General features: G+C 38.0%; 3 protein-coding genes across 5 annotated transcripts; 2 read left to right on the top strand and 1 right to left on the bottom strand.

Moving 5' to 3' along the window:
- Positions 1-609: 609 nt before the first annotated feature.
- On the top strand, positions 610-6,868 carry gclm (glutamate-cysteine ligase, modifier subunit). Its single transcript, XM_008335926.3, has 7 exons — positions 610-1,008; positions 2,913-2,975; positions 3,838-3,922; positions 4,719-4,775; positions 5,128-5,330; positions 5,421-5,535; positions 5,719-6,868. The coding sequence occupies exons 1-7, from the start codon at positions 871-873 to the stop codon at positions 5,886-5,888; spliced, it is 831 nt and encodes a 276-aa protein (XP_008334148.1). The 5' UTR covers positions 610-870; the 3' UTR covers positions 5,889-6,868.
- Positions 6,869-7,738: 870 nt separating this feature from the next.
- On the top strand, positions 7,739-14,057 carry dnttip2 (deoxynucleotidyltransferase, terminal, interacting protein 2). Its single transcript, XM_025054079.1, has 7 exons — positions 7,739-7,880; positions 8,830-10,757; positions 11,902-12,040; positions 12,242-12,337; positions 12,424-12,588; positions 12,773-12,882; positions 13,819-14,057. The coding sequence occupies exons 1-7, from the start codon at positions 7,806-7,808 to the stop codon at positions 13,913-13,915; spliced, it is 2,610 nt and encodes an 869-aa protein (XP_024909847.1). The 5' UTR covers positions 7,739-7,805; the 3' UTR covers positions 13,916-14,057.
- Positions 12,379-27,634, bottom strand: spata6 (spermatogenesis associated 6). 3 transcript variants are annotated; one of them, XR_003049220.1, is made up of 13 exons: positions 27,485-27,634; positions 25,808-25,945; positions 25,130-25,178; positions 24,952-24,993; positions 24,739-24,851; positions 22,923-23,003; positions 19,834-20,250; positions 17,972-18,068; positions 17,555-17,595; positions 17,176-17,327; positions 14,993-15,131; positions 14,476-14,623; positions 12,379-12,424 (listed from the first exon to the last, which is right to left on the bottom strand). XR_003049220.1 is itself a non-coding variant. In XM_025054080.1 (12 exons), the coding sequence occupies exons 1-11, from the start codon at positions 27,569-27,571 to the stop codon at positions 15,026-15,028; spliced, it is 1,323 nt and encodes a 440-aa protein (XP_024909848.1). In that variant the 5' UTR covers positions 27,572-27,634; the 3' UTR covers positions 13,985-14,623; positions 14,993-15,025. The 3 variants fall into 3 exon arrangements, 2 of the variants coding, with proteins under 2 accessions (XP_024909848.1, XP_024909849.1); XM_025054080.1 differs by lacking the exon at positions 12,379-12,424 and having other exon boundaries at positions 13,985-14,623; XM_025054081.1 differs by lacking the exon at positions 12,379-12,424 and having other exon boundaries at positions 13,985-14,623; positions 27,511-27,629.
- Positions 27,635-27,657: the final 23 nt, after the last annotated feature.

The raw sequence follows: 27,657 nt of genomic DNA, 5'->3' as shown, positions 1-27,657 counted from the left end.
GGCAGGACATGAAGGACTGGAGACATGAGATTTACTGAGAAATAATAGTGTTGCTATTTTTATGTTACTGCACTGGAACATCTATGTGTGAAGCGGGAGGACAAAGAAGACACTTTTGTGTCTCATATATAAATATATAAGACACAAAAGTATATATATATATATATATATATATATATATGTATATATATTTGTGTCTCATATATATATATATAAGACACAAAAGTATATATATATATATATATATATATGTATATATATATATATTTGACATGATGATGGGTGCTCCTTTTCTACGCCATCTGGATAACCACACATTTGAGCAAATTCACCTGCTAAAAGATGATCCTTACATAATTCCATTCGTCTTATCTTTTGTTTTATTATTCTTTTAGTAAGCGGATGGTAAGAATTCCCGTATGAATTTCTTGAAAAAGAAAATTTTGTTTCGGTTTTGTGCTGATGCCTTGGGTTAGAAGAACTAAATAAAGAACGTAACAGCACCATCTAGCGGTGAAAGAAGTGACACACTTCTTCTGAGCTGAAATCCATTCCAGCGACAGTCAATCCAGGCCCGTTTTGTTAGGAGAACTAGCAGTGAATCCATGTCAGTGCGCCTCACAAACCTCTCCGGATTTTGCGGTGGGCGGCAGCGACCGGCTTGTCCACTCTACAGCCAAGCAGCAAACAGCACTTAACACTCACTAAAGTGCCAGTCATCCTGACATCACCATTGTTTATATCGTTTGCGGAGATTTCACTGTTCCAGTCAACCCGGTGCACCGCAGTAGTGGCATTACTCTGAGCACCTGCTCGAAGTGACAACAGTGTATTTAGCTGATAGTGACTTAGCTGCTGGCGGTAAAGCACATGGATCCTCAAAACACTGCTGTGAACGCCGAGGCAAACATGATGTTGACCCACGCTAAGACTCTCAGGCTGCACACCGGGAATCTGGTTAATCGGAGTCGCCTGAGAAAGAAGTGCCCGGGTTCTCCCAGTGAGGAGGTAGGACTGTGTACACTTGTGTAACTGTAACGTACGATGACCGTTTCAGATCGCCGTAGCTTATTAGCTTAGCCTGCAGGATAAGTGTAGATTGTGGGACTTAATATTCAGTCATCTCTTCGTGTATTTGGAAAACCGAAAGTAGCCACACTAGAAGATACACAAATGAGGAATTCATAAAATTATTATAAAACAGAAAACTCTGTGTTGAGGAAAGCAAACTGGTATAGAAGTTTGGCTGTAATTACTACGAAGCTGGACAAATTGTAAATATTTGACTGATACGTGATGACTCCTGTTAGTTTTTAACACCACATAGTGGTAAAGTTGGACAAAGGATAGTTTATCTACATGAGCACAGAGTTTATCAGGGATAAATAGGTGAAGGTCAGGCGGCAAATACAACGATATAAGGCTGCAGTAAAAATAATGGAAATTGTACAAAAACAGTTCCGTTTTCGCTTTTTAAAGTCAGTCCGGATATCATCACAGTCAATCAGTCTGTCTTTACAAATTATTTAAAGTGTATGGTTCTATGATGACTGAAAACCACCGGATGTTATGACAGACACTGGGTTTTCTCAATACAAAACATGGTTTAAAGATCTATAATAAAAGTCATTATAATATTTTTTTTTCAGATTTACGCCTTTTTTATTTTTACTATTTATTTTAACTTTCCTAGGAACTAAAGCAGTAATTGCCGTTGGTGGTGTATACCCCAAAGCGTCGGAACAGTTTGCTTAAACTAATTAGATTTTACATCTAGTTGGACACAATTTAAAACACATATAAAAACGATTTGTTTAAACAAACATTTAAGCGACACGGATGTTTAATTTCTGTTGTAAACACCCCTCTAACCTTTTTTATGTAGGTGTTTTCCTGCCTGTTTCTAATGAGATGTTTGATTATCCTCCAGCAGTTTCTCTCTGATGTCCTATTATGTAGGACTTTGTGGTTAGGACAACAAACTGGATGCAAGATTTACTATAAAATATACACTTAAAACAAAAAGAAATACTGTTTACTCTCAAATACAGTTTAATTTCTTTGAAGGACATAAACATTTACATTAACTTACGGTCACAAATGAATTCATATATTTTTCCATCCAGAGATGACCAGATAAACCATACTGTCCTAGTTAATTAGTTAGTTCCAGAAATTCTACTTTCTTGGGAATGAGGTTTTACTGCATAAATGTACTCATTTACTCTGAGTCAACACATCCTGTTTAAACCCATGTCAAAGAGTATGTGTTATAGAGAGTATATGTAATATGTACATGTGTTTACTCAGATTTAAATACTTAAGTGAGTTACATTGGGGGCAAATTAAACATTGGAGAAAAAAGTATGGAAATGTTTGGAATAAATGTTTAACATGTGAGTCACTCAGGAAGTCAACTTGAGAGCAGCCTTCAGGAGGTTTACCATTTTTATATCTGATTTCTCGTATTTTTATGCGAAAACTATTTAAAACAATTCTCCAATATCACTTCTTCTACTTGTTTACCATTTTTATATCTGATTTCTCGCATTTTTATGCGAAAACTATTTAAAAAAATTCTCCAATATCACTTCTTACTTTTAATATTAATTAATTAATATTGTTTAATTGAACTGTTCATGAGTTTAAAGTACTGGAGTAGGTTTAGCTAAAAAAAACCCCAATGCCAATTAGTACTCTGGTGAAAATTACACACAGCAATTAAACTGAAAATAAATAAAAGACAATCAGTCATTTGTTTACTATCTAGCACTGCTAGACTGACCTAATCCTGCATGAACTTTTTCCATGCTCAAAGTCATTGAGTTGGCAGAGCAGCTCTTCTCCTATTTAGTACAGTCTAGTAAGCAATTCTTTCTAATAATGTTTTTCCTAATAATTTGTCATTTCAGCTTCAGGACTGTATTCAGGCGACACTGAGTGAATGGATGTCCATGACTAAACCACAGTCTGAGGTACACATGTTGTTCTTAATGAGAATTCTGTTCTTTTAAGGGAACTGTCTAGTGTTTTATGTGTTAAGTTTAAATAACTTATTTTTTGTTTTACTGTAAGGTGTAGTTAAAAAATAAATATTTGCATAACTGGTAGTTTCAACATTCCAGTGGTTGGTAGACTCAACCCTATAAAACCATTTTGTCAACCAATGTACAGTGGAAAACAAGTGTTCTGTTTTCAAAATGTTAGGGAAAATTTCTAAACTGAACTTTGTCATGAGCAAAAAGCTGCCAAAAAACACTAAATATATTAAATGATATACCAAAAATATATCTTAAACAAAAATTTTTAAAAAGATTGTTATAATGTTTTATGATATGTTTTTTGTATGTAATAGTTTTTTAATATGAATATGAATATCTCGGTTCCAGAATTTAATTTATTTAATTCCATTTTTTTATGTGTCAGGCTTGAAGGGGTTAAAACCTAGTTTGAGCGACATGAAAGAGTGCCTCACTGAAAAGGAGGTGTCATGATGAATGTTCATGCTGCGCTGACTGCCAAAGGCTCCATTCCCATGTCTGTCATTTTGGGATTAATGGGAATTAGAGACAATGACGGAAAATCCTCTCAGGATCTTCCCTCTGGTCTGTTATCTGGGATTCCCAGAAACATGAGCGTTTAACTAACATTGATAAAACTTCTCTGTCTGCTCAGTCGGCGTCAGTGGAGTTAAACACAGTAAAAATACTTACCAGCCCACGGCCTCTCCTTGTCCCATGTTCATCACTGGGCTTCTTTGGAACGATGGATTGAACACAGAGCCGTTCTGGGAGAATCAAAATAATTACATTAATGACGTACTTTTCTGTCATGCAGGGTTTTCATGACACGTTGGACTGTTCCATCCCGCAAGTCACAGATGCAATCACACCTGAGGAGAGGGAGGAGGTGAAAGTTTCAGGTCTGTCCAGTTTGGTCTTATCTCTAAGAACATTATCTCTAACTCGCAGACAGAGCGGAAACAAACCAACTCATCTCCTCTAGACCTGATGGTGATTATTTCCCCGGAGCAGAGTCATTTTAGTTGTCGTGTTTATTCATGAACTGGAGGCGTCTCTTTTGTCATATTTGTCTTTGCCTGTTGGTAACAGTGACAAACATGGAGCAGCTTCCTCACCTCACTGTCTTCCACTTCAACACATAAGGATGTACTGTTGAAATGCCTTTGGGCCGACTAATCTTAATCCCTACCTAACTCTAACCTGGTCTTAATTTTAACCCTAACTTCAAACCAGACCTTAAACCACAAAATACCCATCCTCCTTCATCAGAACCTGAAAAATGACAAAGGGTCTCCGAAACCAAGCATTTTCCAAAAAAAATGTCCCCGCAAGTATAGCTTAACCTAGACCACACACACTAACAGAAACAGTGAAACAATGTAATATATATAATATAATAATATATATATAATAATATATATATATATATAATTAATATTACACCATTACACCTAGTTTTTAAGTTATTAAGGTAGTCTCATTAGTCAATCAACCCATTTACTATAACAGACACATCTGAGGGTTAGTGAATAAGTACATGACATTTGTAGATGATCTGCTACATCTTCTAGAGTTTAATGTACATGTGGTTAGAAATAGGAAATTGGTTAGAACAGTGATTGTGATTGGCCGATTCATAAATAACATCTTTGTGCGTTTGTGGGTCGACGTCACACTGTGTGTTTTCTCTTGCAGCAAAACTGTTTCTGTGTGAGCCAGTTGAGTCATCGATCAGAGATGCAGTGGAAATGGGTGAGCCTTTGATAACATTTATACGACCGATGTGAATGTTTTGAAAAAAATAAATATTTAGTTCTGGAAAACAATTACAATTTTAATCACAATTATTATCTTCATTTACTGTCATTAGAATTTAACAACATTTTTTGGACTGTTGTGTGCACTTTTTTTAAAATTTCACACCCTACACTTTGCACAGAAAAAACATTTAAAAATTGATGTAAATTACATCAATAAACGTTGATGTTTGTTGTAGAGAAACCCTCAGAGGTCAGAGCCATGGTCATAACATTTTAACAAGTAGGGTGTGTGTTAAATTTAAGCAATACCTCAGACTTGAAGTACTCTGGTCTCTCATACCTAGGCTGCCAGACTTTAGCCGTGTCCCAGCTTGACTCTGTCATCATAGCGCCGACGGTGCTGCCCGAGGGTGACGGTCTAACATTGGCTCATCTTCAGCCGGCCTGGGAGGAGCTGGAGTCCCTGGTCAGGAGCCAGCAAATTGCTGCCATCGGGACTTCTGACCTGGACAAAGATCTGTTGGAACAGTTGTACAACTGGGCACAGGTTGGTGGTAATCTTGGACTTACTTTTGTAAACAGTTTGCCATAGACCCTCTTACTTACCATTTTCTCTCACTCTGTTCCGTGGGGTCAGGTGAAGCCTAGCAGTAACCAGGTGAATCTAGCTTCATGCTGCGTGATGCCTCCAGACCTAACTGCATTTGCGAAAGGGTTCGACATCCAGCTGCTAACACACAGTGATCCTAAAGGTACATTTATGACTTGTCTGATTTTGTAAACACAGGGTGATCATCTAATGGCTTAGAATTACTGTGACATTTAACACTAAACTCTACATAGGTGTCTCTCAAGAAGTCCCATTTAGCTCCACCCTTATTCATATTTGACCACCAGCACTGAACCTCATGGTCCCTCTTTGCTTCCTTTCTTAGAACTGATGTCAGCAGCCACCTTCCAACAGGCACTGCAGGAGGGAGCACAGGACCTCAACGTCACCAACTGGAGGCTGGAGTGGGTCCTACGCTACTCCATAATCGTCAAGAGCCGTGGCATCATCAAGTCTAAAGGCTACCTTGTCAGTGCAAGGAAGGTGAACCCTTAGAAACTCTATCGGAGGAAAGGACAATGGGATGAAGCCATTGTCATCCACACTCGCATATGATTGCAGCAACAGCAGTCAGCTGACAGTTGAAACCAGTCTTGAAGTCTACTTTTAACAGAATTGCATATTTTTCATTACCAAATTGTCGTAGTTAACAGAGGCAGATGCTCGTCATCAGTGAGGCCAGAGACAGAAAAAAAAACCATGCAGCTTCAACCTCATGATCAGTTTGTGGAGAGCAGGACTGTGACACGGTCCCTAGGTTTTTGTCATAACCTGATCACTGACAGCTGAGCCTTTTACAGGTGACTTTAATAGACTCATACACACAGTACATCTTCGATCCAAGGTGAAGGCTCTTTACCCTGTGCCTCTCAGTGCCTTTTCATGTTGGTGTTTTTAAATGGTCATACATGATTAATCCCCATTGTGGCTGTGGCTGTGTTAATCAAACTATATATATATATATATATATGGGGACATGGGATAAAAAATGTGTTTTTGTTTAGCTTTAGATTGAGATTTAGAAATGTGTCTAGATTTCTATCTAAACTATCAGTTTCTATTGTTACTGCTGTGTACTCCACACCATTTGCATTCCACACATTGAAAAACAATTCATGCACTTTTTTTTCACTCTAACTACATCAATGTATTTTATTATGCAGATTTAGATTTTAACTGGTGAAATGGACTGCTTTGATTGTGACTTTCACATTTTCTACCTGTCTGCCTGATCAACCAATTGTCAATTAAGTGAAAAAAAAACCAAACACTTTTAACAATGCAGTGATTGATTAATCTGCACATTAATGTTGATAATTTAGAAAAGTCAGGTGAAAGCTCTATTTTCAAACATAACATTGGAAATCATGGATTTATGTCTTGGGAATTTCTGTGGGAAAAATACTATTGTTGATTGAAATGTGCTCTAACAAACAGGGTAGTATTGATGTCATAAAGACAATCTGCACTGTAAACATATTTTGATGTCATAAAGACAATCTGCACTGTCATACATAATACTGTCATATCTGTTCACCTTGTCATGGCCTGGTTTGATTAAAACAGTGAAGTGGATATTTGTACTCTGTAAAATATATCAAGTACTGTTATGTGTATGCTACAGTTCATGCCAGATTACAGACTTGATGCTCAGGTAGCTGGAGTGTCAAGTATTCATCTGTAGTCATGTGAAAAGTAGCACAAAAAACCTTTTCTGACGATCAACTGGTATAACCTGCTGCCTCCAAGGATGTAAGACAGAAAGTAAGTCTTTGTTAATGATGCTAACTTTATAGTTACTGGCATTACAACAACGATAAATCATGTTTAGCATAGTGCCATAGTATTGCAAAACATTGGCAAACCGATTAGAAAGTCACAAACTGCTGTTAAAGCCCAGAAAAATTACCCTAAAAGCCCTGCATAGAAATTTAAAGGCGCCACAGTGTAAAAATGGAACTGGAAAGTCAGAACATCTTAACTAGCAAACTTGCTGAGGTGGATATTTTTTACACATACGGTGAAAAACGAAAATGTCTCCAATACTGAGACAACAGAAGAAACATGACTATGGATTTTAATAGACTGGTGTTCGTTTTCAATTTTTATATGCTAGAAATAAACAATACATTTCCAAATGTGCATCTTTATGTTAAAAGTTAACAATAAATACGTAAATAAAATGACCTCTATTATGTAGAAATTCAACATAATGTTTAGTTTAAGTATGATAAGCATTCTATGGGTCAGTGAGTATTTATTTTGGTTACTATTTTATACCTGGCGTTAAATATTGCTGTTTTTGAAAAATATATCTCAGGTCTGGTCCCTTGTTTTGCTCACAGGATCTGGCAACACTGCTTATTATGCCTGACACCGGAAGTAAAACACTCGACGAAACCAGCGTGCAAGATGGTGTCCACCCGTAGAGGAGGACGAGCGAACTCAGAAGTCGAAACAGCTCCTAAAGAGTGCTCCGACATCCCGGTATGTGTGGCACCGAGATTATGTTTACACGCGTACATGACACGTACCGGATTTGATTACGTTTGAAAGTTTAATCCGGGTTAAATTGACATCAGGGTAGAGTCACATCCAGGTGAGGGGAGACACGTGGACACCGAACATTTTGTTTAAACTGCCGAATCATTTATAAACTTCTAAATGAGAGTTTTAAATAGCTAGGAACTAAAGGAGCCTTTTCATTTGTTACTGACACGATAAAATGAATTGTACAACGTTCACATTCCAACTTAACTCCTGTTGAAATACAGTAATACACATAATTTACCAACCTGTGTATATGTCTGCAATAAACGGACGTTTCGCTAAAACGTTTCATTAGGGTTTATCCTAATCTTTAAAACTCTAATCTGTAAATGTTTTTGTTTAACTGACCAAACAAGCGTAAAAATGGAAAATCAGCTCCAGATAAATTACCAAGACTTTAATGTTTTTTTTCTACAGGTATCAAAGTAATACAGACTGTAGTACAATGGGGAACTAAATCATATATAATAAAATAAAGTAGTGACCATGTTTATAATTAAATGCAGCAGCTGCCTCAGTTGACTGGTGTTTGGGTAAATACATAGACTATTGTTAAATAAAACTATTTCCAATTAGGCTGATTCTCCTCGTTTTGAGTCACCAACTAACAACACTTTAATAAACAGAGTAAAATATGAGCCTAACTATGATTTACCACACGGAGATTAAGAGAAACGTCGTCCAATAGTAGCATAGCAACTGAAGTTTTGGCAGTAGTGAAGATCACTCTTTAGGTCAGGGGTGTCAAACTGCGTCATTCAGGGGGTAAAGTCCTGGGACAAACAGTATTGACATACAGTATATTAATCAGTCTCTACTCCACTCAACCAGTATTGCAGTGTATCCTTTGATCTGCAGTTTTTCAGTATTTTCCTCTTGCCCACAGGCCACTCCCTCTACTGGTCGAACAACAAGAAGTTCTGCTAAACAGACAGAAAGTCCGTCACATCTCCCTTTAGTGGAGTCCAGCAGCCAGCTTGATGAAGATGTAGGTAGATCTTCAACTCCTCCACCCACCTCCTTGGTGAAAAGATGCGCTAGAGCTTCCAGACTCCACAGTCCAGAGCATCCGTGTACCCCAGTGAGCTCAATCCACGATGCTGACGTGTCAGACTCGGAGTCCTGCTGCTCTGTGCTGTCCGACGCACAGCTGTTTCCAACCAAAACCAGGAGGAGAAGAGTGCCCAGTTCAGTTGCTCAGAAAGACAAAGTGAATCCTGAAGTGGAGTCCAGCTCCTCTGTTGCATCAAAAACTGAACAGATTCCACGCCGTAGCACAAGAAAGAAGCCAGCTTCTGGAAAGGTTGGCCCTGCTGGAACTAAGACGGGAGAAACCAAGGATGACGAAGTTGACGACTCTTGTAGCTCAGCGGTGTCTGAATACAGGCGAGTCACCAGAAGTCAGAGGAAGAGTGTTCGTAACATATCTAAAGAACAAACGGAGGACTCTGATGCTGAAAGCTGCATATCCAGTGTTTCAGGAGCTGAAGTTCCTCCATCCACCTCTCGCAGAAAAAGAGAGCTCCCACCTTTTATCATCGATGAGGCTTCGGAACAATCTCGTTCCCCTGCCCCAAGAAGTCAACCGATAAGGGCAACAAGAAGAAAGGCGATGAACACCCCTGATCTAAGTGATCCCATGTCTGCCGATTCTGAGGGCTTTGAGTCTGGGCCCAGTAATAGTATCATCACTCACAGAGGGAGGAAGTCCAGAGTCGTCATCGTCATTGACTCAGACTCAGATCTTACAGACAAAGGAACTCCCTGCAGCAGCCGCACAAACCCGGGAAACAGCTTTCAACATGTTCGAGTGACCAGACGAGTAGTTAAGAACCTGTGTCTTGATCAGGAAAAAGCCAGTGAGCCACTTGTAGAGGAAAGTTCATTCAACGACTCCAGGTTAGAACACACAGTCATCACTGAGGATGCAGACATCACACTGGTGGAAGAAGATAGGAGTCAAATATCAGAAGAAAAAAACACAGAGATGGAGGTTGATTTGACAGTAATGGAGGCAGAAGATGAAAAAGAAGAAAAAAAGGAAGATGATAGTGAGCCTGCATTAATGACTACGGGCCAGCAGGAGGAGCCTTTCCCTGATTGTAAAGACGACAGCACCTCTGAGTTGGAGAAGATGCAGCAAATAATCGAGGCATCAGAGCCTTTAGGGCCTTGTCAGCCTGACGCAGAAACACATGAGGAGGCCTCTGAAAAAACTGGACAGGAGGGACACACCATGGAGGTGGTTGAAGTGGATGATGACTCCTCACAGGAAGACCAGGCCTTTAATGTTGATGTGGGTGTGGAGAAAATGGAGAAAGTGGAGGATGTCAGTGACACACTGGTTGAGAACAGTGAAGAACAGGTAGAATCCTCTCAGGTGACGTCTCAGCAGCAGCAGCATGACGTCACAGTGGTTTCTGGCTCTGACCAACCACCACACGACTCATCTGTACAGAGTAAGAACGTCATCAGCCTTCTGGACAGCAGTGATGATGATGATGATGATGACTTTGCAGACAAGCTAATAGTTGATTCTAAAGATGAAGAACAGGAGGATGTTGCGTCCAGGAGGGGAGAATTCTCCGGCGAAGCAGCCGCTGCGTCAGTCGATGGACTGTTCATGATTGATACACGGCCTGGACAAGAGGCAGATGAAGACTACTACAAGGAAAGGCCCTCGGAGGCACGGCAGGAAACTAAACAAACAGAGGCCGAGCAGGAAGTGCTGGAGGACGAGTTTGTGGATGAGGAGGCTGATGATGAAGACGATGATGAAGATGCAATTCTCTTCTCCAGTCGAAATAAAAAGCTGTGAGTAAATAAAAACTCCAGGTCTTATACTGCTGTTATATAATAAGTTAAAATTATACTATTTAATATCAGAAACATTTTATTTCATTGCAGACAATACAGCTGCAAGAAATTATTAATTTATTTATTATTAATTTAAAGGGATTTGTCTTATTTTCATCACAACAAAAAAGATCAGTATAATTCTGAGGGGTTTAAATGATGACCTCGATCTGTCCTTAGGAACCATAAAACAAGCTAAAATTCAGACATTATCTAAATAATGAATCTATTATTATTGTTCTTAATAAGTAAATACAATTTTGGGGCGACCACTGGAAAAGTGGTTGGGACTCTTACCTTAAAGTAAGAAAATCACTGGTTGCTGGTTCAATCTCTGGTCATGTGTGTCTGTGGCCCTGTGATGGACTGGTCAGCTGTCCAGGGTGTCCCCTGCCCTTGGCCCCTAAATGCTAGAATGGGCTTCATTCTAATGAAAATGTAGAACTAGGGCTGTCAAAACATTAATAAATTGTTTTAAGATTAATCTAAAATATTTAACACATTTTTACTCTTTAACTGGGCAGAATGACTATATCAAATATTTCCCTTGTCCAGTCACTTGTTGCTCTAATACATAATTGATATGTGCACATACATTATACAGAAAAACGTCATTGTTGTTATCTGTAGGAACGACTGTTTACCTTGATTAATAATAATTAATTATCATTGTGATCAATGATTACCATTGTGATTCATCATGATTAAGCTGCCAGATTTGTAATGTGCACGTGGGCTTAGCAGTGACTTAAGACTTGATGCACCCACAGCCTGAACTTTGAGCTGCTGATTAGATGATTAGAATACATACTCAGTTTAGATGTTGAAACCAGTTTTAAATATGGTCTTTGTAGTGCTGTGAACCTTAAAGATTTCCCTGAAACACACTGCATGTTGTAAATGACGTTCTGTCTCACATAGATAGTGTTTAACATGTGAGCGACAAATCTGTCAACACAGTGTGACATATCCATCCAAATGCAGCTTTAATTGTCATCCATTTAATGCAAACAGATCCAAATAGGTAGGAAAAACAACAGTGTTGCTGTGTCTTAGATACTCTTTGTCAGATGTGAATGGGCCCACTGTCACTTTGTTGCAGGGACACCTTGTCCAGCCGCATTGACCCTGGCATCAGACTGAAGGAGCTTGGGGGGTTATACATCAACTTTGGTGACAGCAAATCAAAATCTGTCTCCAGTTCACTGCAAAAAGTGAAGGGAAAGAAGATTCAAGATGAGGTAAATAAGTAATTGATTTTTCCCCCTCTCTGTTGAAGGTGAACTGTGATGCAGAATGAATAATGAAAACTATAGTTATGCAAAGATGAGTAAATTCATGGTGTCTCCTTTGCTCGTTTTCACTTTGCCCTTTTGTGCGAGTCTAGTGGTGTGTTGACGGAAGTCAGTGAAGTTATTGAACGTTTGTGCTATGGTCCACAGGTGATGGATAAAAGTGTGATTGGACCAGACTTTCAAAAGAAGGAGGCGGTGCCACCCTACAAGGAATCCCAATACGCCTTAAAGAGAAAGGGCAAAGTAAGTTAGACCATGTGATGTTTTGGTTAACGGATGTACAAAAACTTACAGAATCTCAAAGACCAACACGTGTTGCTGCTTTTCAGGCTGAAAGGGAGAAAACAACAGGAGAAGCTTGGTTTAACATGAAAGCACCAGAGGTGACTCAGGAACTGAAAGGAGACCTGAGAGTCCTGAAGATGAGAGGTTCCCTGGACCCTAAGAGGTTCTACAAGAAGAACGACAGGGACGGATTCCCCAAATACTTTCAGGTCTGTGGGAAGAAATCCACAAAGCATTCTTATTTCAATGCCTTTTCCCCTCGGTATTTAAATTAGAGCTAACAACAGTCTGAACAACAAATAGTATATATATTTGTATAGATTAATAGAGGGAGACAGTGAGAGAAAATATATATTATACTTATTTCTTTATTGCTTTTTGTGTGTGATACAGGTCGGTACTGTGGTGGACAGTCCTGCTGACTTTTATCATTCCCACATTCCCAAGAAACAGAGGAAGAGGACAATGGTGGAAGAGTTGCTGGCTGATGCCGAGTTCAGACAGTAAGTAAAGGCACTGAAAAGACAGACCAAACCATTCACCCTATGTACTGTTTCAGGTCACTTCACAGTACAGGCAACGTGAGCAACACATGATGTCCTCACATTAAGTTTTGCCTTTTCCAGTCTGTCTGTGAAAGTTAAAGAGAAACCTGCACATTTGTACAGTGAGATGGCCATGAATGATTAGTCACATTGATTTGAAACACACTTCTTTCCATAGTTTAACAGAAATAATTATAAAGATAAAAACAGAGGGTGCTGTTAGTCTCCGAGGTGAATATGTTGGTTTATATCAATTTAGATGTTATAACTATGCTCTAATCCCAGGTCTAAATTGATATAAAATAATCTTCTTCTTCTTTCCCTGGCTTGTCCCACTTCAAGTAGGGTCGTCGTTGCTGGTCATGGATGTCCAGCGTTGTCGGTGGGCTGCACCTTAAAGGGGGAAGACTTAGCCAGATCCAGTGTCTGATGGTTGTCCATGACCATGAGGTTATGCGTGGGTTTTTACTGCCGGATGCCCTCTCAGGCAGTAAAAACCAGCGCCAAAACCTCGTGGTCATGGACAACCATCAGACATCGGATCTGGCTAGGGCGTCCCCCGTTAGGATGCGGCCGACCGACAATGCTGCAGGTCCATGACCAGCAACGGCGACTCTACTTAAAGTTGGACAAGCCAGGGAAAGAAGAAGATTATTTTATATCAATACTTACTACTGCTGATGACTTTGTAATCACGAATCATGTCTATGCAGGATTCTGGGAAATACTGAATTCCCTTTAGGGTTTTTGAATGTCTTCATACTAGGGCATAACATGTAGCACTAACAGCAATACTGACACTTGATACATGTCTTTAAAACAAACTAAAACTGAATGTTTTTTTCACTTTGCGTTTTCTAGACAGACATTTTAACAATTTCCGTTTCCTCCTAGGACCAACAAAAAGAAATACCAACAAATCATGACAGAGAAAGCAGCGCAGTTAGCTGGCAGGAGGAACAACAAGAAGAAGAAATTCCATAAAAAGTGAAAGACCTGAAGACCTGAGTCAATTAAAAAAACAGAAGCTATGAACTTTAGCTTAGCAACAGGAGACTGATTTCTTTTTTTTTTTGAGACCTAAATATTTTGTTGAAATTGTGTGCATTGTAATAAAAGAGTAATTAAAATCACTAAGGCATCAACAAATCACATTTCCTTAATGGTGATTAAAACAAAAGCATGAGTCAAAGTAAATCAAAACACTCAAAAAACAAACCTTTTTAGATAAAAAAAAATCCATCACAACTCTTACATCACAACAGTAACGCTGTTGTGATGTAAGAGTAAAGAACTTGAAATAGGATTAAAAGTAAAATATTAAGTTAAGCTGTCATTTGTAAAAACTAAATTTGTAATAACTTAACTTATATATATATACTTAGATATTTTTGCCTGAACTTAGATCAACAATAAGACATTTTCTGCTGCAGTTTTTGAACACTGTTTCCAGAGCCTTAACAAAGCCTGCCTTTAGCATTTCTGCAAATAAATCTAATACAACCAAAGGGATATTTTGTATATTATTCACAACATTTAAGAAAAACTTACTTGTAGACTGACATCTATCTGGAAAAGCAATGACACGTGTTTGAACCGGCAACTGTAACGATCTTTACACCCCTCCGTCCTGTCCTCTCTGCGAACTGCAGTCACAGTCTGTGGAACTGACTCCGCAGGTGACCTGACATTTCTCCAACTGTGAGTAAAGATGAATATGAAAATCAGTGTGAGTTAAAGGGTAAGACACAGAGGACCTGTCTGACTATTCATTACATCCTAACTGCACATAAGGTTTAATGCACCCATAGAAAAGCCAGACACCCCCCCATAAAATAAAAGGCAAGGCTCTTAATTTAAAATTTATAGCAGATTATTATATGACTTCACTTAAATAATTTAGTTTGTAGCATTTGGTGACTACTTTTACTAGTTAAGTATAATATTGACAGTAACTCAGCCTTTACAGTCTTCTCTTAGTTCCTAAACGCTTTAGTTTGAGTAAAAAGAGACAAATATCAGGAAAACAAACTGACCAGCAACTTTACAAAGGTAATTAAAGTCTTACTTGTATTTACGTGGTTTAACTTGGAACAGCGTGTCAGAGGTCACCTTGCGACCCTTGGTGTCTGTGTGTCTGCAGGATCCTCTGGACTCTGCTGTGAATCTCCTCCCAGTGGGATGGACTGGGCAGACTGGTCCATAGACTAAAGAAAGAAATGAGTAAAGAAAATAAAATCACAATGCAGGAGACATATCAAAGTCAATCCACTCCATGTAAAGCAAATACATTATTAAAACTGATGTAACTCTATGTGGCGCTATGATGGGCCAGATTTGACTTTTTATTGCATTTGAAGAAACAAAGGTTAAGGGATCATTTAAACACTAAAAATGTTAAAAAAACATATTTCAAAATTATCTTTTATTTTTATTGCTTTTCCACGTCTGAAACGGATATTTTTTAACACTGCGTTTTTAAAAAAAAATATAACAAATAATTTAAAATCAAAAACCTATAAAACGATTATGCTCTAACATTTTTAAGTTTCCTTTTTGTCCACTAGTCTGTGCTGTTACATAACATAAGTTACATTGAGAAAACCAGGAGAAGACCTCAGAGCATGTGCTTTAAAATGTTCGACAAAAAACAAACAACATACACACCCAGTGTTTCTTTTGCGCAACTGTTCAGTTTGACTTTCAACTATTCAGAATCTCAGTTACTGTACGCACATCACAAGTTTAGGTCACGAATGACACACAGACTGCTCTAGAACCACAGACATGGAGGTGTGTTATCGACAATACATAAAAGTGTAAAGAGAATGAAGGAAAAACTGCCCTGACAGACAGATGTGGATGAGAGGCAATACTGCAGTTTATTACTGTTCACTTCTGTCTATTTGTTGGGAGTGGAGGAGTTATGACTGGCTGCTGTCACCGCGTGGTGAAGGAAGCCTTTTATTTATAATCACATAAACTCAGTACCTGCTTCAAAAAGTCATCCAGGACAAATCATCCAGAAACATGAACAGACTGTGACTTTGGGACTTAGGGGAAAAGCGCACCACTGGCATCTGTCATTTTCTCTGTACAGCAAAGATTTGTGGCAAGACGTGCCCCTTACCTTGTTGGGGGGTATCTACAAAAGCCCACTCTAATCTCCCATCCTGCAACTGCAGTCGCGTTTCCAATTGAGAGGAAAGTATCATTCATTTCCTACAATTTACTTTGCAATTTAAGATTGCTTATTGATTTTAATGTTTACTTATGGACTGAGCGGAGGCAAGCGGCGAAAGAAAAACAGAAACGGGTAAACAAACAAAACGGAACATCAGACCCGTCGTGGTGTTCAACTCACAGCCGCCTTGATCGATGACAAGGTCTCTGTGGATGTATTAAAGCATGCATCGGGTCAAATGCATCAGGCTCAAACTGAAACACAGATCAATACCATTTTCCCCTTTGTTTTCTTTTCTCTCGGCCTTCTACCGCGGTAATGAACAAACATGACAAGACATCAGCTCCTGTAATTTAAGAGGTGGAGGGAAATTCATCCTGCCTGTCAGGTCCGATCAAAATTAAAGAGTGGACGTGTATGAGGTATGAGCAGATGCATGCACACACACAAAGCAGCGACAGGGTATGACTAATGTCTCCAGAGATTGCCATATATTTGTTGTGCAGAGTAATTGGACACTTGTACAGGTGTCGCCTGTGCGTCTAAGATCTTTTGAGCAAACACCCAATGCTTTACACAAAGGATCAGGATAAACTCTGGGTAAACCGCAGAAACAGACGAGAATGAGTTGGTTTTGAGGCTCAAAAAGCTAAGCTCACAGGTGATGAAACAGCTGCGGAATGTTTTCGTGAAAGTTTCACCAGTAGTTTGGATGAAAATGTTTACCAAAAAAAAAAAAATAGAACCAGTAGGTGGCAGTAATGTAATATTATCTATTGCATTATATAATTAGTATGTATTTTAAAAAATACTGTTAGTTTTAAACCACAAATTAAAACTTGTTTTGTGCGTGGAAAGCAGTTGAATGATTTTGTTTCACTTTCTGATATGTGCTGTGTTTACAAACAGAAAGTAAAAATGTCTACCAAAAAGGTCAACAATTCACTAAATTATCCTGACGTTTTGTATCAACATCCTCCAAATATTAGGTTTGACATCGCTAGTGTCATACATTCAAATAAATAAATAAAATACATTTTATGGAGACTGAAGTACATTCTTCTTACCTGTCTCTTTGTGACTGACTGCTGTAATCGAAGGTTCTTCTGGAGTTTGGCACGGCTCGGAGTAGAACAGAGTCAGTGTCTTTCTCAGAGCTCTGGGTTTGTCTGGACTGTGTCTCTGCAGATGAGGTGACCTTCACAAAATCCGATTTTACCTGAGGAGGTCAAAGACAAAGTGGGGTTAAGATTTTTAAGTTTTTTTTAAATTTATTTTAAATTCACTGAGATCCTGATTTCCATCAGCTAATGTCAAACAGAATTCTGAGAATCACTCATCACTACATACAGTATATTTGCTTAAAGCTTGATTTAAGGCAGTGGTTCCCAAAGTGGGGGGCAATGTACCCCTAAGTGGGGTACAAGCTTTCATAACTGCACTTACGCTGGTCACCTTTGGTCTGTAAGAACCAAGAAGAGAGGAATCTAAAAGAGGAAAGACAAGTTGGGGTTAAAAAAAGAGAGACGATTTCTTTGCATTGTGTCAAAGAGTATAATACAAAAAGAATATATGTTTACACATGTTCACATGGTTTGTTATTTAAAATCGATTATGTTAAACCACAATTCAAAAGTAATGGCTGATTACACTTATTTATTTATTAATCACAGTGCTGTTAAACTGTCAGTCTCTTACAATATTATTTATTGCATTACAACAGTAATTATATAGAAGCATTTTGATTAGTATGTAATATTCATATACTGTACAGTATCAAACTATTCACCTGAGAGTACTATATGAAAATGAAATATTTTTTACCAGCATGTGTGTGTGTTGTGTGCTTCTTGTCCACAGTACCTGTTTGATCAGTGAAGGACAGAGATGGATCATGGATGCTGCCACTGTGGGGAGACCACCAGGTTTCCATAAAAGAGGCACCGCTGCACCGAGACACCTGAGAAACATCAAATTTAAAAATCTGCTTAAATAGTTTATGTTGCATAACACATGGGCACTGGGAACCAGAGAAGTTTGTCTCAGACCAAACACCAACATTGAAATGAGGAATTAAGGCTGAGCTTGTCTAAAAGAATGTTCCTCATTCTATATTAGAACAACAACAGAGGAGCTGAGGCTTCATAATGTTCAGTGATAATACATTCACCGTGGGGCTAAGCTACTTCATTAGGTATCTATTTGTTAATTGCAGCTTGACTCTCAATTACCAGGGTTAATTGTCGACAGAAGGTTCCCCCAGGACAACCAGTGTGGGTAGAGCACGCTCCTCTCTTTAATGAAACTCTCTGTCGTGATCCAGTGAGTTCTATTAATGCCAGTAACAAAAACAAACAACTCAGCACCTAATCAAAACAGCATCTGAGTGGATTGGTTATTCACACCTCGGGAGTGCATTCAATGTAAATGAAGAAATGGGGATACAGAGGGGAGCGGTACTGAGGAGGAGCAGAGGAAGCAGGATGTGTGTTCTTCCTGTCCATTCATTTTACGGTCCTCCTAGATTTTACTTCTTCAATGCAAATGAGCCATTAAAACAGTACAGTTAAAAATAAATACTTTAAATTTACCAGGAAGGGTGGTGGTGTTTTGTTTTTTTAACGAGAATCTCTACAGAGTTTAAAAAGCATTATTATTATTATTATTATTATTATTATTATTATAAGGACTAGTCCAGAGGCTAATTGCTGCACATGAAGGACATAATGTGGTCTGCAATTCATATTGTGTATCTATTTGTGTGTTTTTGTCCTAGGAGTATTTTTTAAAATTATTTTTCATCAAATTCTGCCACTACTGTGTATTTTATAACTTTTATCTTTAAGGTTCACTCCAAGTAGTTGTTTTTTGGCTACCCTTTCAGTTTTGCTAACCTATACATAATACATAATAAACATAATATATATATATGAACATCTGACTGACTTTTACGTTAAAAGTTTACACATCTTTTACAAGCACATTAAAAGCCAATTGACAAAAATGACCTAACAGCAAAGACTTAACAAAATAAAAATAAACTTTCTAACTTGTCCTGAAGAAAAAAAAAAGTTTAACAGATTGGTGCCACACTCTCCCCATGTTTTTCTCCAGACCTCCTACCTCCTCATGTTTTGATATCATCCATCTCCATTATAAGCACATGAAGGGCTGAGGTTTACAACTGTGACTTGGATGTTAATTATTTAACAAAAAATATTTGTTACATACAAAACTTGCCTGAAGTATAGTTGTGTAGTATTACTGGCTTCACCACAGCTGACTCTTTTACATTACTAATCTCAACTCCTGGGCTTGTGAATGTTATGAATCCTGCTCAGATTTTTATGTTCCCACCTTCTCCGTTTTTCTAATCATGAAAGCTTCATAGGGAACCAATATTAACACCGTGTGATAAATTTCTATTCTGGTAGACTGTGCTGTTATATAATATCAATATCACAAACACAAAGCTAAGCCAAAAGGCTCTCCCACAGCTATAATGAAGCTGTAAACTGCTGGCAGTACAAAAACCTTGACAATAGGCTATTAAAACAGGTTCCTAATTTTAAAAGCAAATTACTAGATTTTTTAAAATCACAACAAAAAGAATACTGATGCTTTAAAATTAAGGTATTTTTCCTGCTTAGAATTGTAGCCTTTGTATAGGCTTCAAGAGTTTTATTGTTGTGATTGATGAGTGCAATTAATGCTGCGGTACTAACCAAGAAAGGTGGATGGCTCTCCGTCTCTTTAGTGAAATAGTGAGGCCCCAGCTGGAGGTGGCTGAGTCTCTGCCTGGCATCCTCTGAAAGCTGGCACATCTTTCGGTGTGTGTAAGGGGACAGAGCCCGTGTCCTTGAGGAAACCGTGGGCTGCTGGTAGCCAGATTTTCCATCTTTTTTCTCCGTCTTATCTTTCTGGTGGAGGTGGCCAGGCACGGGTGAAGCAGGGAAATGTCTGGATGATTGTGACAATGCAGTGTTTTTAATACAGTTCTTCTTCAGTTTTTCTTGATCGAGGTTGAAAGAAAAACTTTTGCCATCATCTGCGCCGGAGTAATGTCTGGACGGTGTGCTTCGTTTTGATGAACTTTTCTTGGATGGGGTTAAGGGTGACTTGACAGGAGACAGGGAGCAGCTCTGGTGATGAGAAAATTAGAAAAAGATCAATTAGAAATTTAACTACATTTCAAAGACAACTTGGTGATTTTCCCAAAAAATGCAATTTGATAATACATGTGAGTGCTATTACAATACATACACATAGGTTATACATATATATTTATGCGCATACAGTATATACATATGCTTACATAGAGACTAATATATGTATACACACATATTTCAGTGTTTACAAATTATATACTGTACATAATCTATATTAAACACACAACATTTGTGTCAGTAGTTCAGATTGCTCTTCATATACTTTAAGGCAGCTGCTCTCACTTTGGACACAGCCTTTTTCTTCCTGGACAAAACCATTAAACCATTAGCTAATCACTCAGCGTAAGTGTTGGAACAACAACAGCTCTCACAGTCAGTACTGCCATGGAGACAACCTCTGCAGAATTACTCCAATAACTCTAATGGCCACTAACATCATTCTCCATTGCAATATCCCTGTTCCTGGAGGTAATGCCAGCCGTGGATAAATAAGTTAAGATAAAATGTTAATTGCATTTGATGACCATCTCCAGTCTGATATTACAAGGAGGCATTACCTGTCTGTGGAAAAAGAGAATAATCAAAATGCTAATTGGGGGAACCACAGAACATCGAAACTATTTTAAGAAAAACTAAATAATGAATAAAACCTCATTAAAACTGCTCTTTGAAAACAGTCTGATCTAATGGAAGGATGACACGGTACTTTCTTTGTTCTACACTTTGTGTTAAGACTTTTTTTTCTGCCCGCCTGATGGACAATCACCCAGCTACTTTCCTCAAAGGTGAAGGAATTTCCATGTGAGTAGCTGCTATTTTATCTGATGATATTCAAACACTGAACAATGCTTTGTTGTAAAGAAGTTAGAAAAAAATACATTTGGATTTTAAAACGCCCAGCCATATCAAAGAGCGAGAAAACATAAAACGAGCAAAAGTGATTTTCATTAGAATATATATACATATATATAAAAGTGATTTTCATTAGAATATATATATATATATTTTGGGGGTGGAAAGGTTCTTTCAGTCTAAATCGACTAAAACATTCTGTTATCTGGGGGCTGACAGTGAGGGAAATGCCTGTGCTGAGGAGCCATTATAAAGAGATAATGGAGAAGTTCTTGTGTCTGACAGCCACCGCGATGCTCTGATCCAGACATTCCCCCCCGGGGCCAGGAGAACACATCTGAGCAGTGAATGACATCCCATTTAAACAAATAGCTCAGCCAAGGAAATGCATAGGAGGATTTTGGTTTAACATACCAACTGCTGGGTGACTGATCATATGATACTGATAAGATAAGATTGCTCTCATTTCTCCTCGATTTATAAATAACATACCACTAATCTTACAGGCAACTATTCTAATACACATATATTTATAATGATGTCTGTACAAATAACTAATTAAAAACATTTCATCACCTTTAAAAATACACAGTTAATAAAACCTGGAACACGGAACAACAACATACGAACAATACTTTAACTGTAAAAAAAAAGAAAAAAAGAAGTTTGATTTAATGTGTAATAGTCTTGACCTTGGGATTTAAAATTTTGGTCAAAACTAAAATTGCTAGTTTCTCTTGCAGGGGAAAAAGTTGAAAAATTACTATTTTCTTTGTATGATTTTAAGGGTCGCCATCACTAGTAAAATGTCCAATCAATTTATTTCAATTTAAAAATTCAAAAGTAGATTATTAAAGTAAAACATCATAGAAAGATAGATATACTTTATTGATCCCAAGCTGAGAAATTTAATGCCAATTTCCTCACACGCCATGTCAAAAATAAAGACACATTTGTAAGACTTATGCAAAACTATATTCATTTAAAAAAAAAAGTGATTACCCTGTACATCCTGTACACTATATGGACATTCTGTGTGCCTGACAAACAGCACATGTGAAGATGGCTGCATTATTTTTCATAAACCAAGTTTCCTTAAGAGACCTTGTTGGCACAGGCTTTCTCTGGTTGGCTCCATTTTAATTTGCCGGAACCTGTCAAAATGATGAATGGGACTTTTGGGAGTTCATTTTAACATCAAACCAATATAAAGCCCTGGCCCAGAGAAACCGGAAATCAAGCCAACTTTAAGGCGCAGCTGAAAAGATGCTGTGGCAGTGTGTGGAGATAGTTAATGTACAAACTGCTTCTGTGACAGATATGGTGTAAACTCCCATCTAATCAGAGATGTGAAAGAAGTCTGGCATCAGCAGCACGGATCTGCCTCGACGTAATTACATCCACAAAGAGAGTGAATACCCTTCCACTATAGATGGATGCAGTAGCCATAGCAACAAGAAAAGGTTGGCATGTTCTGTTGAAACACAACTATCTGATAGAGAGCAGTATCATGCATTAGACATCTCCACACATGAACAGTCAGTTCAGCAGAGTTCGACACTCACACCCTGATGAGAGATAATAGCAATGTGACGTCCTCGGATATGACTGGTCGACACATAAGAAGAAATTTGACATTGTTTTAAGGTAAAGATATTCAAACAAAATATGTTCAAAATGTCTTCACTGAAAGTTATTCTTTTTTAAAAATGTTTAGATCACTGAGAGATGTAAACCAAGTAAAGCTAGAGAGAATAAATGTCAGATACACAGTGATAGGTGTTTATGCTTACAGACAAGGCAGCGGAGCTTTCAGTCCGATCACTCTCTTCTATCACTGATGTCACAGCAAACTCCACTTTGGGGGAGATTCCCTGGAGGGGGGGAGACAATAAAAGCAAACACAACAACCTTGATCAGCAAGATGAAGACAAAGGGACAGATAAAAGGGCTGTTTGGTACATCAATTTACAACCACAACACTCAATCACAATCTACGCATGGCTTGAGAAAAACAAATTGCAGCAAAGAGAAAGGCTTCAGTGATGTTTAAATAATATGGCATTTGGAGGGAGAGACATCTAAATTGCTATGTAGACCTCAAACACAAACACATAAAAGCAACTGTGAGGAGAATGATGTTTAAGGAAATTTAAAATGCTGGTTACAGCAGGAGCACAGAAAAGCAACCTGCAGTCACAGAGAGGAATGAAGGAACACGAGCCAGAGCAGCAACATGAATTATATAAGAAGACTGGAGGTGGACATACGGCACAGAGGCTCTTAGTTTACTTTCTCCCCGTGTATGGCAAAGACAGATGACAGGTGCACAAGGAAAATGCCATGCTGTCTGACTAAATTACCTCACTTTGTCTAAGACGAGGCCGTGCTATTGAAATGGTGAGTTTGATAGTGTATCTGCCTGTCGTGTGCGACACTGAAATCGAGAGACTCACTCAGACAACACCAATATCCTTCAGTCTGTGTGACATGTGCGATACCTCCAGTCAAACAAATCACAAGGTGAGGACTAGGACACATCTGCGGCTGTGACGAGTGAACTACAGTGCAAAAGTCCAGTTCCCTCCACTCACACACTTTGGCAGCAGCAGCTACTGATTTGATGTGTGTTACACCAATGCTAAACAATTATCACAGCAGCTACAAGTATATCATCAATTCACACAACTTAAAGTGCAATGAAAAACTACAATATACAATTTGCCAATTTATTTGAACCTGTATATAACAGGTTCAAGCACAAACATTACGTTTTTATTAACAGACAGTCTTTATCTTTAACAGATAGTTAGACCTGAGATGCCAGATGAAGTCAATTCTATATTCATACTGTACCTGGTGTCAAATTAAATCTCTGTTCAATGGCTCAACAGCTAATGTGCTAAAAGTGCATAAACTTGACTATCTTGATATTGTATTTAAAGTTCAACCCAATGTACCACCATGATTCTATGCTACTTATTAAGATTATTGTCTATTAACAGAGGGCTGCTACACAAAGAATGAAAGTATCTAGGTCTGAGCTCAGACGAAGTTTTTCTCTCCAGCTTGGGAACGTATTCATAAATACTATTTGCCAACTTTATTTTAGAACAAACTCTTTATAAAATCAATACAGTGTATTTGCAAAGTGTACAACACGCACACGCAGATCATTTTCCAGTGAAATGTGCAAGAATATAACTAATCATGACAAACAATATGCCGGCTGAGTCACTATAATTTAGAATAATATTTGCAATTGATGGATGGAACCTTTTTTGGTACATTAATCCTCAGTGCAGGCAAAAGAAATTGAATTGATTGCATTTGGAGCCAGCTTTCATCCATTTTCAGCAATTGTCTGTGTTTTTCTACATTGTCCTGATTATAGAATCTTTGTGACATGACGATGCAGCAACAGAGATAGAAATGAATCGTCCATTTAGTCATTTTTTATTAGAATTATGAATTCTTAAAATGCTAACTACCTTAACAAAAAACGATTGTACCTAAATGTCTGGAGTTGATTATTTGAAGAATGTCAATGTATTGATAAACAGATAATTGTCTATGTATCCATAGATGAAGGTAAAAAAAACTGCTTACAGAAAAACTGGAGGACTTCTTCATCAGTATTTCTCTTCCTCCTGAGCTCGGACTGGGACTGGGGTACAAAAAGTCTCTGCTGCTCTCATGCACCGTGGCCAGTATTTCACCCTCTAACAGTACCCACACAAACAAACAATAAAGAATAACAAAGTCACAAAGTCAACCATCCTTTACAGTGTAATGACTAAATGGTGCATACAGTTAGCATACCTGGAGGGACGACCTGTATTAGCTCTAAAGACGTCGTGTCATCTAAAATAATCAACAGACAATCACACATTAGCTCTAAGTTAGTGATTAGCATTACCTCCAATTGTCAATAAGCTTGAATTGCAAAGAATTTCATTCTATGATAGGAAAAACAAATCCCAATTAGCTTTAGCTTTACCTTTCAGGAGGTCAGCTACATCACCAGGGTCAACGGCACCAGGGAAATTCTGTTATAACACAAATTAATGCTTTAAACAATATATGGTACCAGGACACAGCATCAGCAAACTAACAACTAACTCTCCCTGAGGACAAAAACAGGTTTTTTGATTTATTTGAATAAGATTATATTCACATTGGAGGGTTGCTGGTTTTAAATCTGCAAGATTTGAGAAAACCCTTGCTTAGATATTTAATTAGCTTCTCAATAGGCAAAGAGAAATGGGTAATTATGTAGTCAAGCTCTTCCAGGTGAATCAGAGTGCACCAATGCAAGAAGCTCAACAAAAGGAAAACAAGTCCTACAGAAAAAGAAAATTCGTAATAGAAGAATTTTTTCCCCAATTTTGTTAATATTACAATGAATAAAAGTCAATATTTGTAAATGCTTGTTGCAAGAAAACCCTTATGTGCTTGGAATGAGAAACTGTAAAAAGAACATTAACTTTGTACAAGGTTTAAACACAATACTAACAATCTTGAGACATAAGAAAAAAAACATACAAAATCTTAGTTTGATTTATTTATTTGTTTGGTTTAGTTCTGAAAAGTCAGAAAATTAAAAGGCCTTATGGCTTTAGCTAAATAAATAAATAAATAAATAAAAAAGTTAATCTAAAAATGTTAACAATCTCACCTTAATAAAGACCATTTTGTGGCGGAACAGTAAAGGGAAGACAGGCGGCAGACAGGGAGTCTTCCTGTATTGGCCCATGATGCACACACTGAGGTAGATAGAGTTCTTTCTGGACAGAAGAACCCCTGGACATGTGACCTAAGTTAAAGACAATGGAATGTTCTTTATATTTTACCAAATTCATCCAAACTACTGAGTACTGTTATTGCACATTGATATGATGACCATTTTTTTAGGTTGACTAGTCACGTGGTTCATCAAGTAATAAAAATACTGTTACTCAGTGTTTCTGAAACCTAAATGTGCAACATCCCAAAGGTTCAGGTTTAATCCAAAAAGATTAAGTTTTAAATAGGAGTGTTGAAAAATGTGTTGAATAGAACCATCTCCTCACTTCACATTTTATTTTAATTACACTTTGAATCATTTGGGAAATGATGATACTAATTGTTGCAATCTTGCAAGTAAAATTGTGCCTAATCTTCTTTTCATGATGTGCCAGACATTTTATTAGAAGACAAATCACAGCGTACACCAATTAGCTGAAACATTATGACCAGGGACAGGTTAAGTGAAAAACACTGATTATCTCATGCCACCTGTCAGCAAATGGAATATTTTAGGCAGCCATAGATCATTTGGTCATTACAGTATCTGTATTTCGCAACGAATAAAAGGTGGCCTGGTAAATGGATCTGAAGTTTTCTGTTATATCATGTAGATGGCCTGCTGTGTGAGTCACTTTTGGTAACAGATGGCATCAGGATGTTCAGTGAGCTGAGGGCAAGTCAGTAGAGACTTGAAGACCTTCTGCACACTTTCACTAAAATGGTATTCCCCGATGGTTGTGGCCTCATTCAGCAGAATAATGCGCCCTGGCACAAAGCAAAAATGTTTCAAAAAAGTTTTTAATAGTGTGTGTGATATCAGGAAGACAACATGTTTGGGGAGTTTGCCCAGATTTCAACAATTCAACATCTGTATGGTGTACTTAACTAACAAGTCTGATTCATGGAGTCTCCACCTAACCCAGCATAGCATCAAAGAAAAATACCAAGTATTTTTAATAAGTGAATAATTACCATACAACTTTTGGGCTTGGTTAGGTGGCAATGATATCCTAAATTATGCTGACTTTATGTGGGAAAATCTGACAAGACAGTATCAGAGCATGACATTATCACTCACTCATTAAGATCACTCACTAACAGCTTTTATTTCCCCCTTGTGGTCTTTACAAATACAAATTTCTTCTCATTCTGTAAATGTTATTTAGAAAATTATTTCTAAAAGAAACTGTACCTTAGATTTAAGAAGTAGTGATTTAAGTTTATTGTTTGTGTCAGTTTCCTTACTGTGTTTGTTTAAATAAGACAGCTTTTACTACGTGTTTTTGTGCCAAGCTTTTGAAAATGTTCGTGTTGTCTGAAAACTGCCTACACAATAACCTCAGCTGTGCGTGATTTGATGAGAACCCAAACATTAACGACGATATAACATTATATTTAAAGGTACACGCTCAACAGCACGGTCTTAAACGTTTAATCATATCAGAAGAAAGAAACCAAATGTTGTGAACTGCAGTTCATCTGTTTAGTTTCGAACACGATATTAGCTATGCTACAGTTTGCTAAGCTACAACACAATTCAACTTACAACAACAAGAGCCAGACTTACCGCCTGAATTTCCAGGCAAACCGTACATTTGAGAAACTTTCGACGCACTTTAGATCGGCAAATCTTTTTCATCCCCATCGAATCCATCCATCGAACTCCAACAAACTTTTCAAGTTTGTTGTCATGGCCGCCAAAAGCAGAAGACTTCTTCTGCTGCACATATGAGGAGACTG

This window comes from Cynoglossus semilaevis, chromosome 2, assembly GCF_000523025.1.
Source record: "Cynoglossus semilaevis isolate Cse_v1.0 chromosome 2, Cse_v1.0, whole genome shotgun sequence".
Lineage (NCBI taxonomy): Eukaryota > Metazoa > Chordata > Actinopteri > Pleuronectiformes > Cynoglossidae > Cynoglossus > Cynoglossus semilaevis.
This window is presented reverse-complemented; position numbering and strand designations above follow the sequence as displayed.

Coding starts and splice junctions, on each gene's coding strand:
- dnttip2 (XM_025054079.1), top strand. CDS start 7,806: ATGGTGTCCACCCGTAGAGGAGGACGAGCGAACTCAGAAGTCGAAACA. Junction 12,589..12,772: donor GATTCCCCAAATACTTTCAG/GTCTGTGGGAAG, acceptor TGTGTGATACAG/GTCGGTACTGTGGTGGACAG. Junction 12,883..13,818: donor GCTGATGCCGAGTTCAGACA/GTAAGTAAAGGC, acceptor GTTTCCTCCTAG/GACCAACAAAAAGAAATACC.
- spata6 (XM_025054080.1), bottom strand. CDS start 27,571: ATGGATTCGATGGGGATGAAAAAGATTTGCCGATCTAAAGTGCGTCGA. Junction 24,994..25,129: donor TGTAGCTGACCTCCTGAAAG/GTAAAGCTAAAG, acceptor TGATTATTTTAG/ATGACACGACGTCTTTAGAG. Junction 24,852..24,951: donor AATACAGGTCGTCCCTCCAG/GTATGCTAACTG, acceptor GGGTACTGTTAG/AGGGTGAAATACTGGCCACG.
- gclm (XM_008335926.3), top strand. CDS start 871: ATGGATCCTCAAAACACTGCTGTGAACGCCGAGGCAAACATGATGTTG. Junction 2,976..3,837: donor TGACTAAACCACAGTCTGAG/GTACACATGTTG, acceptor TCTGTCATGCAG/GGTTTTCATGACACGTTGGA. Junction 4,776..5,127: donor CAGAGATGCAGTGGAAATGG/GTGAGCCTTTGA, acceptor TCTCATACCTAG/GCTGCCAGACTTTAGCCGTG.